This window comes from Phoxinus phoxinus (assembly GCF_949152265.1).
Source record: "Phoxinus phoxinus genome assembly, chromosome: 2".
In the NCBI taxonomy this organism is placed as follows: Eukaryota; Metazoa; Chordata; class Actinopteri; order Cypriniformes; family Leuciscidae; genus Phoxinus; species Phoxinus phoxinus.
Genome location: NC_136877.1, coordinates 26653332 through 26665820, shown reverse-complemented (window position 1 = coordinate 26665820; position 12489 = coordinate 26653332). Strand labels below are relative to the sequence as shown.

The following is a 12489-nucleotide window of genomic DNA, read 5'->3' as shown; positions in this document are numbered from 1 at the left end:
TTTAAGAATATTCCTGGTTAACTAGAAGTTGACCTCCGTTGACAGCATCTGTTGCTGTTGATTACCTCTGAGAACAAAATCAGTCCTCAGTTTGTCAAAACAAAACAATAAACACGATGGCAGTCGTGTCAACATGTGATTACAATGGAAATCTTTTGGGCAATTATTTTATAGTGCACAACAGATGCTGTTGATAGAGCTCAACTTGGAAATTATGCACAATATATCGGTACTATATCAGTTATCAACCTATATTAGAGAACAATATTGAATATATATCGGCCAAAATTAGATATTTATTTGTTCATGTTCATTGCCCCTATTTTTACATTTAGATTACCTTTGCCATCAATTAAAGTTAATCTATAAAAACATTTATAAAAGAAACTGTTAAATGTAATATTTAGAAAATCTCAAAATTCTCAAAAAGCTTCTCCTCCGTTCTCTCCGCCCTGCTTGCCAGACAGCATATTAGAATCATTTCTGATGGATCATGTGACACTTTACTGTTTTTTAAATCAAATAAATGCACCTTTGGTGAACATTAGAGACTTAAAAAAACATAAAAAAATCTTATGACCCCAAACTTTTAAACAGTAGTGTATATACAGTACATTTGACATGGAGTCCAACCTGACTGTTTGTTATTATACGGTTAGCTACTCATAGCTTCCTCTTCCTCTGTACTCTGCAGTCAGGTCTGATCCGGTTCTCCGGCGAGGAACTTCTCATCACTCCGCTCCCGCAGCATTTGGCTTTACGACACAACTACAGCGCCCCCTCTGGACATCACCCACATGTCATCTACAAGCGATCAGCTGAGCGCAGAGTGCATGCTGAGAAGACTGACTGGACCAGCGGCTTTAAATCAAACAACCCCTATGAGGACCACCACCACCATCATCATCACCACCACCGTCACCATGATTACCAGCACGGAAAGCTCCAGAGACAACATTTCTGCGGACGCCGCAAGCAATGTATGTAAGGGAATTTCCTCTGAGCTATTTGTAGATGGAAAGTGTATGATTTACTTGTAGAATAAGTAAGTACGTATAATGCGCCAGTATGCGTATGACAGCAAAGCCCTCTCAGATATGTAGATTGATTCCAAAAGCAAAACTACTGTGTCATCATTATCATCTGTTGTATGGAATTGAGTGAAAGCTCGGAAACAGCATGTGAAGTTAATGACTGTGCATTTCCTGGTCTGTTGTCGCCTCTCTGGCGCCAAGCTTGGAAACAGGAAAATCAGTTATCTGAGGCAATTTCCAGTTTCTCTCACTCTTTTTCATGAGTTTCCATACTTTTATCTCTCCACCTCATCCTAACTACAGATACTCCCAAGCCTCCTACAGAGGATCATTTTTTCATGCCTGATGAGTTTGAGCAGCAAAGCCGGGTGAAACGCTCCGAGATTACATCGAGCAAAGAGGGTGGCCTGAACGTGGAAACTCTGGTGGTGGCAGACAGGAAGATGCTGGAGAAACATGGAAGAGAGAACGTCACTACTTATGTCCTTACTGTCATGAACATGGTGAGAGAGCTGTCAGCAGTATTGTTATTGAGAAGACACTTTGATCTGGCACGTTCAGTGAACATTTACCTCTTCGTATAGTAATATGCAGTGTTGTTGTGCTAAACAGGTCTCCAGTCTTTTCAAAGATGGAACGATTGGAAATGACATCAACATTGTTGTGGTCAGTCTCCTTCTACTTGAGAAAGATCCGGTAAGATACATACATACATACATACATACATACATACATACATACATGGTTCCCTTTCGTTGTCACTTCGAGTTATGTCGAATGACGACGAATGGGGTTCGCTTAGAAGCCTATCCTCTTCGAATATTAATAAAACGAGCCAATGGCAAGCAAATGCCATGGGTCTGCTGAATTTGCATAGCGTAACTCCGCCCCACTGTGTGGGTATATAAGGAAGTGAGCCGGCAACATGCAGATATGTTTTCGCTTTCGGAGCCAAGAGCATTCTTCACTCCACAAGCCATTCTGAGATCATCTCTCTTCACTCTTTGAGACGAGCTACTCTTCAGAAGTGTTGGTGTGACGGCGAATTCCAGCGAGCTTCATATTGCCTGCCGATCTGCGCAGTGGTCTGCCAGTCGTGTGTCTCTCCCTGGGCGCTTCAACACTGCTGTTTGAGTTTTATCTCTCTAAAAGAGCTGCACGCGGCGCGTCTTTTTAAAGACGGTTCGCCCGTGTGTTTCTGGGTGCGATACACAGATTAAATCAGCTGATGGGCACGGACGCTGTCTGATGTGTTTGGGCAAACGCACAGACAGCGTTCGTGGATGCGTCATGTTCTCATTGCGGGGACATGACCATCGCAATGTAACGATCGAGACTCGATGACCTCCTCGAGAGAGAGTCCCCTCATCCACACCCCGATCTATTCTCTCCGCAAGAGGGAATACTTCGGCTGGTGGCCAGGGTGATCAGAGGCTGCTGTGTGGAACCAACCCGACGATCTATCCTCGGTCCACACACTCCTCTTCACATTGCAACCCGTGTGGTATCCGGATGAGATCGCTGACCAGTCCCGGCCAGAGGTCGCGGGCTGGTCCAGCATTTCATTCGATGCCCCGGCAGATGAAATCTTGTCTATCGCCGCATCACAAGGTGGGCGTGAGTACGCTGGAGAAGACTCGGCTGTGCTGCCTCCTCCGGGTGTGCCAGCATTGCCCGAGTCTGAACCAGAACTCTGCCATGCTTCCCCGGGCAGTCGCGAGCATTTGGGCTTGTGTGGAACCCTCCGCCATGTCCCAAGTGCTTAAAGCTGATGATCGGTTTTTGGGGACGCACCGGCACACGTCGGCCCGCCCCCAATTCCTTTCTTCCTGGACGTGCATGAAGAGGTCATGAGATTACTCAGCGGCCTCTTCCGCCTTCTCTGCCCTCGATGAGGTCGCGGCCAGTGGGTACACTGGGGTTCCCCCTATGGAGTGTTCTGTGGCAACACAACTGTGTCCCCACAGCGCCTCCACTGGCGTGGCGGCCCTAAGCACCCACCCACCCCAAAGCATGTAGGTTTTTGTCTACTCCGGTGGCAGAGATCTATAGAGCTGCGGGGCTGGCTGCCACCTCACTGCATGCTATGCCCATCCTTCAGGTCTACCAGGCCAGGGGTGCTCATTGCTAATGCACGAGGGTAGGGCTGGTCCAGGGCTCTTGCAAGAGCTGCGTGCCGCCACCGACCTCGCTCTACGGGCGACGAAGGTGACCACACGCTCCCTGGGTCAGGTGATGTCCACATATGTGGTCCAGAGACAAAAACTGGCTTAGTCTGGTTGATATGGGCGAGGCTGAGCGAAGCCGCTTCCTCAACTCCCCATATCCCAGACTGGCCTCCTCGGCGGCGCAGTCGAGGACTCTGCCCAGAGTTCTCGGCTGCCCAGAGCGGACTGAGGCTCTGATCCCGCGGCCAGCTGCTCAGCCGCCGGCTCAGCTGCCTCATTCCGCTCGCCGCCGAGGGCGCCCTCCTGCGACACTCCCTGCCGGCCCTAGCAGCACCCTTCACCCAGGCCGTGCCGTGGAGGTAGTCGCAGGAAGGCGCCCCAGCCCGTACCAGCCCCGCAGCAATGCGGTGCTCCCGTTACGGGCAGCTCAGAGATGGGTTGCAGTTCTTTCTAGGAGTTGGTTGCAGGGCCACTCCTTCCCCCGGTGGAGGGCCGGGGGAAAACCTCTTTTTCCAAAGAACTGTCTCTCCCATCTCTGAGCACACAGAGTTCTCGGACGACAGTGCGCGCCACCCCTGCCAGAGCACGCCCCTGTGGAACGCTGGTCCTTCCCTGGCCTCCTCTGGCAGGACGCGGCTAATGACCGTGCCCCCACACCGGGCCGCTATGCCACCCACGTCTGGGCCGGTCATTCCGCTTCGCTGCACCCCCGGGGGGACGTCTGTCGTTCGCATGACCCCGCTGGCACAGTCCGTGGGAGCCTGGTTAGAGCTTCCCCCCTGTCCCGCTGGCTTGCGCGAACCATCAGGCTCGGCTATGCGATTCAGTTCGCACGGTCTCCTCCTTCCGGGGAGTCCGCTTCACTATGGTCGGTGGCTATGCCCCTGTCATGAGAGCGGAGGTCGCCACCCTGCTGGCGAAGGGTGCGATCGAGACTGTCCCTCCAGCCGCAATGAGGTCCGGCTTCTACAGCCCCTACTTCATTGTCCCCAGGAAATCCGGTGGGTTACGGCCAATCCTGGATCTGCGCGTCTTGAACCGTTCCCTTCACAGGCTTCCGTTCAAGAGGCTCATGGCCTAGCGCATTTTCGAATGTGTGCAGCCACAGGATTGGTTTGCAGCGATCGACCTGAAGGACGCCTACTTCATGTCTCCATTTTTTCTCGACACAGACCGTTCTTGCGGGTTGCTTTCGAGGGGCAGGTATTCCAGTACGCTGTTCTCCCATTCGGGTTGGCCCTGTCTCCTCGCGTCTTCACGAAGGTCGTCGAGGCAGCCCTTGTGCCGCTACGGCAGCACGGGGTTCGCATCCTGAATTATCCCGATGACTGGCTAATCCTAGCTCACTCTCGGACCAGGGTTGCAAACACAGGGACCTAGTGCTCCGGCACCTAGCCCGTCTGGGCCTTCGGGTCAACTGGGAGAAGAGCAAACTTTGCCCCGTGCAGAGGATCTCTTTTCTCGGTAGGAAATTCGACTCGGTCGCCATGTGCGCGCAGCTTACGAGCGCGCGCGCGCAGTCACTGCCGACTTGCCTGAGACAATTTGAGGGCAAGAGTGCGGTTCCACTGAAACTTTTTCAGAGGCTCCTGGGGCATATGGCATCTGCAGCCGCGGCAACGCCGCTCGGATTGCTTCATATGAGACCGCTTCAGCACTGGCTTTGCGATCGAGTCCCGAGGTGGGCATGGCGTCAGGGCACGTTCCGAGTACCAGTTACTCCGACCTGCCATCAGACCTTCTCCCCGTGGACGAATCTCAGCTTTCTCGGGCCGGAGTGCCCTTAGAACGAGTTTCCAGGCATGTTGTTGTCTCAACGGATGCCTCCTCCACGGGCTGGGCCGCCATGTGCAATGGACATGCTGCCGTGGGCTCCTGGACAGGTCCCCACCGCCTATGGCATGTCAATTGCCTCGAGTTGCTGGCAGTACGTCTCGCTCTGCACCGCTTCCGGGCGCTGCTCAAGAACCAGCACGTACTAGTCCCATCAGACAATACCGCGACAGTAGCGTACATCAACCGACAAGGTGGTCTACGCTCCCGCCGTATGTCGCAACTCGCCCGCCACCTCCTCATATGGAGTCAGAAGCATCTGAGGTCGCTTCGAGCCATTATATTCCGGGAGACCTGAACTGTGCAGCCGACGAGCTCTCACGGCTTCAGCCTCTTCCGAGAGAATGGAGACTCCATCCCCAGGCGGTCCAGCTGATTGGGATCAGTTCGGGGACGCACAGGTAGACCTGTTTGCCTCCCACGACTCGTCCCACTGCGCCCAGTTTTACTCCCTGACCGAGGGCACGCTCGGCACGGACGCTCTGGCGCACAGCTGGCCCCGGGGCCTCCGCAAGTATGCGTTTCCCCCAGTGAGCCTTCTTGCACAGACCTGTGCAAGATCAGGGAGGACGAGGAGCAGGTCATATTGGTTGCGCCGCACTGGCCCACCCGAACCTGGTTCTCCGAACTTGTACTCCTCGCGACAGCACCTCCCTGGCCAATTCCTCTGAGGAAGGACCTCCTTTCTCAGGGACGGGGCACCCCTTGGCACCCTCGTCCCGATCTTTGGAACCTCCACGTGTGGCTCCTGGACGGGACGAGGCAGGTTTGAGTACCCTACCACCAGCGGTGGTGGCTACCATCACTTCCGCTAGAGCGTCGTCCACTAAGACAAGACATGCCTACGCGTTGAAGTGGAACCTCTTCGTCTTTGGTGCTCTTCTCACTCAGAAGACCCCAGATCATGCCCGATCAGTGTCGTGCTTTCCTTCCTGCTGGGTTGGAGCGAAGGCTGTCTCCCTCCACCCTGAAAGTATATGTTGCCGCTATCGCCGCACATCACGATGCAGTTGATGGTAAGTCCGTGGGAAAGCACGACCTGGTCATCAGGTTCCTGAGAGGAGCGAGGAGACTACAGCCTCCTCGCCCTCCTCTCGTTCCCTCTTGGGACCTCTCGGTGGTACTAAATGCCCTGCAGAGTGCTCCCTTTGAGCCTTTGCAATCAGTGGAGCTTAAGTTCCTGTCAATTAAGACAGCGCTCCTGGTTGCTTTGGCCTCCATCAAGAGGGTAGGGGACCTGCACGCATTTTCTGTAGACGAAGCGTGCCTGGAATTCGGGCCGGCCTTTTCTCACGTGATCCTGAGACCCCGGCCTGGATATGTGCCCAAGGTTCCCACCACTCCCTTCCGGGACCAGGTGGTGAACCTGCAAGCGCTGCCCCTGGAGGAGGCAGACCCAGCCTTGGCATTGCTCTGTCCAGTACGCGCCCTCCGTGCTTACGTAGACAGAACGCAGTGTTTCAGGACCTCAGACCAGCTCTTTGTCTGTTATGGTGGGAAGCTGAAGGGAAAGGCTCTCTCCAAGCAAAGGTTGTCTCACTGGATAGTGGACGCCATTGCTTGGCTTACCAGCAGCAAGGTCGACCGTGCCCCCTTGGTGTGACGGCCCACTCCACCCGGAGTGTGGCCTCCTCTTGGGCTCTAGCGCATGGCGCCTCGCTAACAGACATCTGCAGAGCTGCAGGCTGGGCGACACCCAACACATTCGCCAGATTCTATAATCTCCGAGTGGAGCCAGTGTCCTCCTGTGTACTCGCTTCAACCAGCCGGTGCTAGGACCCGCTCAGGTGTCTTCGCTTGCTCGCCATTCCACTCCACGGACTGGATACGTGCGATATTCCTCAGGTGAGCCTGATAAGCCCTGAGTTCCTCCAGCGCTGTTGACGTCAACGCCAGAGTTATGCCTCCGGCAGCTTTCGCGTTGGCTAGGTGCCTCCATGTGCATGGTTCCCCCGCTGGGCGACCCCCACGTGTGTATTTCCACTGTAAGCCTCCTTCGAGCATGTGTCTTTCCCTTGGCAAGCCAGTCTGCCACCCCTGGGGTTGAAATACTCCACCCTACGGGCTGGACACCCCAGTGTTCTCCGTATGCACCCCCCTCCGGGTCATATGTGTTTTCTTAAGTCCCCCCCCTTCGGGCGGGCACTGATTGCATATTTCCACTGTGATATGCTTCCCAGTGTACCTTGGTATTCCTGTGTTAAGTAGGAGTCCTTCGTCCGTGCTAGTCTCACGACAGGGAGCTCAGACTTACGCAGGGCACTGGAAGACAGCCGAGGTGGCGTGATTGGACTGGGAACCCCATTCGTCGTCATTCGACGTAACTCGAAGTGACAACGAAAGGGAACGTCTCGGTTACGGATGTAACCCTCGTTCCCTGAGTAGGGAACGGAGACGTTACGTCTTCCTGCCACTTCCGCTGTACCGCTGGAACAGCCTGAGTTCAGCTTGGCTCCTTCAGCGAAGAAACATATCTGCATGTTGCCGGCTCACTTCCTTATATACCCACACAGTGGGGCGGAGTTACGCTATGCAAATTCAGCAGACCCATGGCATTTGCTTGCCATTGGCTCGTTTTATTAATATTCGAAGAGGATAGGCTTCTAAGCGAACCCCATTCGTCGTCATTCGACGTAACGTCTCCGTTCCCTACTCAGGGAACGAGGGTTACATCCGTAACCGAGACGATACATACATACATACAAACATACAGGAATACATACAGGAATACATACATACATACATACATACAGGAATACATACATACATACATGGAAACACACATACATATACAGCATCCATCCATCCATCCATCCATCCATCCATCCATCCATCCATCCATCCATCCATCCATCCATCCATCCATCCATCCATCCATCCATCCATCCACATAACTTTTATGATATGGACATCAATTAAAACGTGATTCAGTTGTTGATTCAGTAACCAATATGATGACTCAAACCAGTAACTCGTCTTTTTAACTATTTACTAAAAAGAACTGACTCCTTAGAGTTTTTTCAGTCTTTTTAGTCATGCTGTTTGTTTTTATTCACTAAAAAGTCATTTTTTGGCCATCAGAATAACTGGTCAATGTGTTTTTTATTCACTGCAAAGAATCATCTGATAAAAGTAATTAATTAAGGAATCAGACAATACCGGTCATGCTGTATGGTTTTTTTCCACACAAAAAAAAAGGCTTACAAAAGTTATTTGTGCATAAATCGGACTATACTGATTGTTTTGAGCAGTCCTGCAACTCAACAGAAAGACATTTTTTGGCATTATTACAAATAATGGATACAAAATATGATTTAATTTGCTTTTGTGCTAAATAGTGCAGTCACTTTAGCTAATTTACTCTCAATAAAGGTAAATTTGATGTGTAATATCTTTTTTTTATTTTTTTTTTAGAATCCCAGTCTTTTTTCCATTTTTTTCATACATGACAGATGCCTGATCATTCATTACTCTCTTATCTCTCTCTCACCACCCCTCTGAACACTTCATCTCTCTCGGTTTCACTGCTGTCAGCTGGGCCTGTCTATCAACCACCACGCAGACCAATCCCTCAACAGCTTCTGCCAGTGGCAATCGGGCCTGATAGGTAAAAATGGCAAGCGGCACGACCATGCAATACTGTTGACGGGGCTGGACATCTGCTCCTGGAAGAATGAACCGTGTGACACCTTGGGTAAGGCACTTGACATTCACCATCCAGCAGCAGAAATGGGTCATGTGTTGTGATGTCAGTGGCTAATAGAGTTGCAGGAGGCTGAATTACACAATGCCAAGGTTAAAAAGAGCTTGTGGTTGGTGATGTGTGTCCTAGTTTGCCCTCAGGCAGAGAACTTTACCTGATTGACTCCAAGAAAGCTCAAATCCACTTTGCAGTCAGTTGGCAGTTCGTTTTTTGCTATAGAGGCGTCAGCCAAATGTAATGAATTCAGCTCTGATGCTCCAAACCACAAGTATGCACTGCTTTGAATGTATGGCGAAGGGGAGAGCTCTGCTTTTAAATTGCCTCTGTATGATGTGAAACTCAAACTCAAAGCTTTTTCTTAGACCATGCAGTCAGAGAAATAGTCTGCAAGTGTGTATATGCGCAATGGGATCCTGTATCAAATTATATAGTTTTGAATACATTGTGGTGCGTTTAGTGATACTTAAATCATATATTATGGTTTTCATCCAGATCGATTTGATTCACGTTCCCAACAAGCATCAGTCGTTCATATAAATATTCTTCCACCCATGTTTTGCTGTTTCTTTCTTTCTGCAGGTTTTGCGCCAATAAGTGGGATGTGTAGCAAATATCGTAGCTGCACGATTAATGAAGACACAGGGCTGGGTCTCGCCTTCACCATCGCCCACGAGTCAGGACATAAGTACGTTCATTCATTCTTACAAGTACCACATAATTTGGGAAACCATATGCTGTGCAACAGGCAAATATTTTGTTTGTGTTTGCTGGTTGCCACTGTGATAAGGGGAAGTTTATGTTGTACGTTTGAGACTTTGTTTTTATGACAGCCGTATTTTGAGTCCTTTGGTCCTTTGGCGCATTCTCAACATAAACTGGAACAAAATCTCTCCTGGAGAACCACCAGGCTGATAACAATTGTGGGATTTGTTATTCTCAGTGGTTCAAACATTTTGGTCAAATGAAATGGACACGTGCCTCCAACGTGCATGGTGTTTGGGGCATAATCTTCACCGGCCAACAGTCATTAATCACTCATTTATTGGGGAGTAGTCATTTATGGCATATCATGCAACACTGTTCATGTCTGAATTTGTGTGAAAATGTGTGAGTGTGAATCACATGAATTGTTATATTCAGCAGAATACAGAGATTATGGAAGAGGTTTGTTGGATGAAAGAGCTTTTAGTTATAGAGGTAATGTCCCATCTGTCTCAGGGAGTGGTTTCTGTCCTGAGGTTGTACATTAATAGTCTCACTGGGTAAAACTCACAATCTTCATCTCTCCCTCTTTTGCTTCATCCTTTTTTTTTTTTTTTTTTTACCCCAGTTTTGGAATGATCCATGACGGAGAGGGGAATCCCTGCCGGAAGACTGAAGGGAACATAATGTCTCCCACATTGGCTGGGAATAATGGTGTTTTTTCATGGTCTGCCTGTAGTCGACAATACCTGAACCGATTTTTAGGGTAAACTTTCACTTCACATATCATTATGTTCACTATCAGATTTTTAAAAATATAAATATATTTTAGAAATATATATTCTTTATTGTAATATTATATATAATATGGATTTTTTTTAAATGCCTGTTTCTATGCTCATGTTTCTTTGCATGCATTTGTGTTCACAGTACAGCTCAGGCTTCGTGTCTAGTGGATGAGCCCAAGCAGATAAGCCAATACAAATACCCTGAGCAGCTTCCTGGTCAGCTGTACGATGCAGATATACAGTGCAAATGGCAGTTTGGCTCGAAGGCCAAACTGTGTAGCCTGGACTTTGTAAAGGTAACCCATAGTTTTTTAAAATAGAATATAAGGCTTCTCTTTCAGAGTTGGATTACATTTGTATGCTAAATTTGTTTGAACTCATGTTGGAATTGTCAAATGACTCGTTAAACAATTCAGCTTCAATCAATCCTTTTGACAAAACACAATGCAACAGTAGAATTCACAGAGAGGGTCTCAGATATTTAAATGCGCTTCAACCTGTAATGTTTGTGTGTTGAGACATCATGGTCAACACAAACACATATCTGAGCTTTGGAAAGAAAAGGAACTTCTGAGAGGAAACCCATTGCCTCGAAATCTACTCTAAGTCTTCATTCACAGTCCATGTACAAAGGTTCAACAAAGATGGACAGGGCCCCCTTTGGCATCCGCTGTAGCTTTTAGCGTCTAACACACACATTGATATGCAAATAGTTATGCTTGGGAAATGAACATTGCGAGAGTCTATCTGTGGGATTAGCTCTCATGCTATGGACTTCCTTTTTGAGAGATCCCTGTTGCTTTTGTGCTCTTCGAAGACCTCGTACGTGCGCTGAAAAGAGTCTTGAACGTCGACCTCGGTGGAAGGCAGCTGTACATCCTAATTAAGAACGATTGTGGAGATAAAACCCAATGTTTTTGTTTTCTGTCCCCTCAAGCCATCCCGTCCTTGTCACAAAGTCGTAAAGATGTAATTAGCCGTGGGAGCTAGTGGTGTTAGCTACACGATGATCCAGAGTCCAGTGTTGCTAGCTTTTGTAAACCACGTCTCTCTCTCACGGTCTGCCAGATGCAATCGGGCCGTCGGCCAGCAGTGGCCGGTCTCCCAACCCCTCATCACCCATTATTATCGTTGTATTGTGGGAAGAAACAAAATGCAATGATAATAGCATGTTTCTTTTGGGCAGCACAGTGATTGATTTTGACAGGCTTTTTTATTTGTTGGGAAAGTTGATTGGCCGTTGCTGAGAGGTCGGCGTGGCGAGGTGCAAGCCAGAGAGGTTGAAGGGTTCCCGGCGGGTGTAGGCTCGTCTTTGACTGTGCTCTCTGTGTGTTTGTGCCCAACAGGACATCTGTAAATCATTATGGTGCCACAGAACAGGACACCGGTGTGAGACCAAGTTCATGCCTGCTGCCGAGGGCACCATCTGCGGACCAGACATGGTGAGTAAATGCGTGAATGGGTGTCTGTTCACCCTTTCTCCTTCTGAACTCACTGAACCACCATTAAGGATGAATATGGACTGACTGGTCTCTCTCGGCATCTTTCTCAATGCACACCTGCGGTATTGTTCTCTGCTTTGTGTAAATGTTCCATAAGGACGGTTAGTCCTGCGTGTCTTTCCACTGGTTGATGGGGATAAGGGTGAGAGGTGCTGATGTGTGGGACTTTGTGGCTTGGCTGGGCCGAGTCCTTCTCTCCAGGTGTAACTCTGGGCTTCATCCCAAACCAGCAGGCTCAAGATCTCCTCAGCAGATACACTCTCTCCTTTACTTCACATGCCCTCAAATACCTTCTCTTTGACATGAAAGAGATCAGTTTGGTTTGTGGCCAAATTTAAGCACATGTTAAATTTAAGCACATTTTTATGGATTTTTTTAATTTTTTTATAATAAACTTTATTTTTTATATATTTTTTTAAATCTGACGAAGAAACAGGTTTTCATACGTTACTGATGAATGTGAGATGGTCTTTCCTTTTCTTTCCCGTTATGCAGTGGTGCCGGAGAGGACAGTGTGTAAAATTTGGTGATCATGGTCCTAGAGCAGTACATGGCCAGTGGTCGGGCTGGTCCGAGTGGTCAGACTGTTCACGTACATGTGGTGGAGGGGTCATGTACCGAGAGAGATCCTGCAACAGCCCCAGGTAACCAACAACTCAAAGATTCAGACACTGCGCTTCAGACTCATTCAGATATTGAGACATCATTATTATTTAATTTTTTTTCAATCAACTATGCGTTTGAAGAATAGAGTGTTAA

The 12489-nt window shown here is 49.1% G+C and overlaps 1 protein-coding gene across 2 annotated transcripts in view; it reads left to right on the top strand.

Annotated features, from left to right (window-relative positions):
• The window catches only part of adamts18 (ADAM metallopeptidase with thrombospondin type 1 motif, 18), a 76419-nt gene that overhangs the window by 22687 nt on the left and 41243 nt on the right, over nucleotides 1-12489 (top strand). For both annotated transcript variants that reach the window (XM_079590388.1, XM_079590387.1), the window contains exons 4-12: nucleotides 695-980; nucleotides 1338-1537; nucleotides 1647-1730; nucleotides 8570-8729; nucleotides 9318-9423; nucleotides 10069-10206; nucleotides 10371-10524; nucleotides 11575-11670; nucleotides 12226-12374. In XM_079590388.1, coding sequence (XP_079446514.1) covers nucleotides 695-980; nucleotides 1338-1537; nucleotides 1647-1730; nucleotides 8570-8729; nucleotides 9318-9423; nucleotides 10069-10206; nucleotides 10371-10524; nucleotides 11575-11670; nucleotides 12226-12374 — 1373 coding nt within the window. The remainder of the gene's footprint in view (nucleotides 1-694; nucleotides 981-1337; nucleotides 1538-1646; nucleotides 1731-8569; nucleotides 8730-9317; nucleotides 9424-10068; nucleotides 10207-10370; nucleotides 10525-11574; nucleotides 11671-12225; nucleotides 12375-12489) is intronic.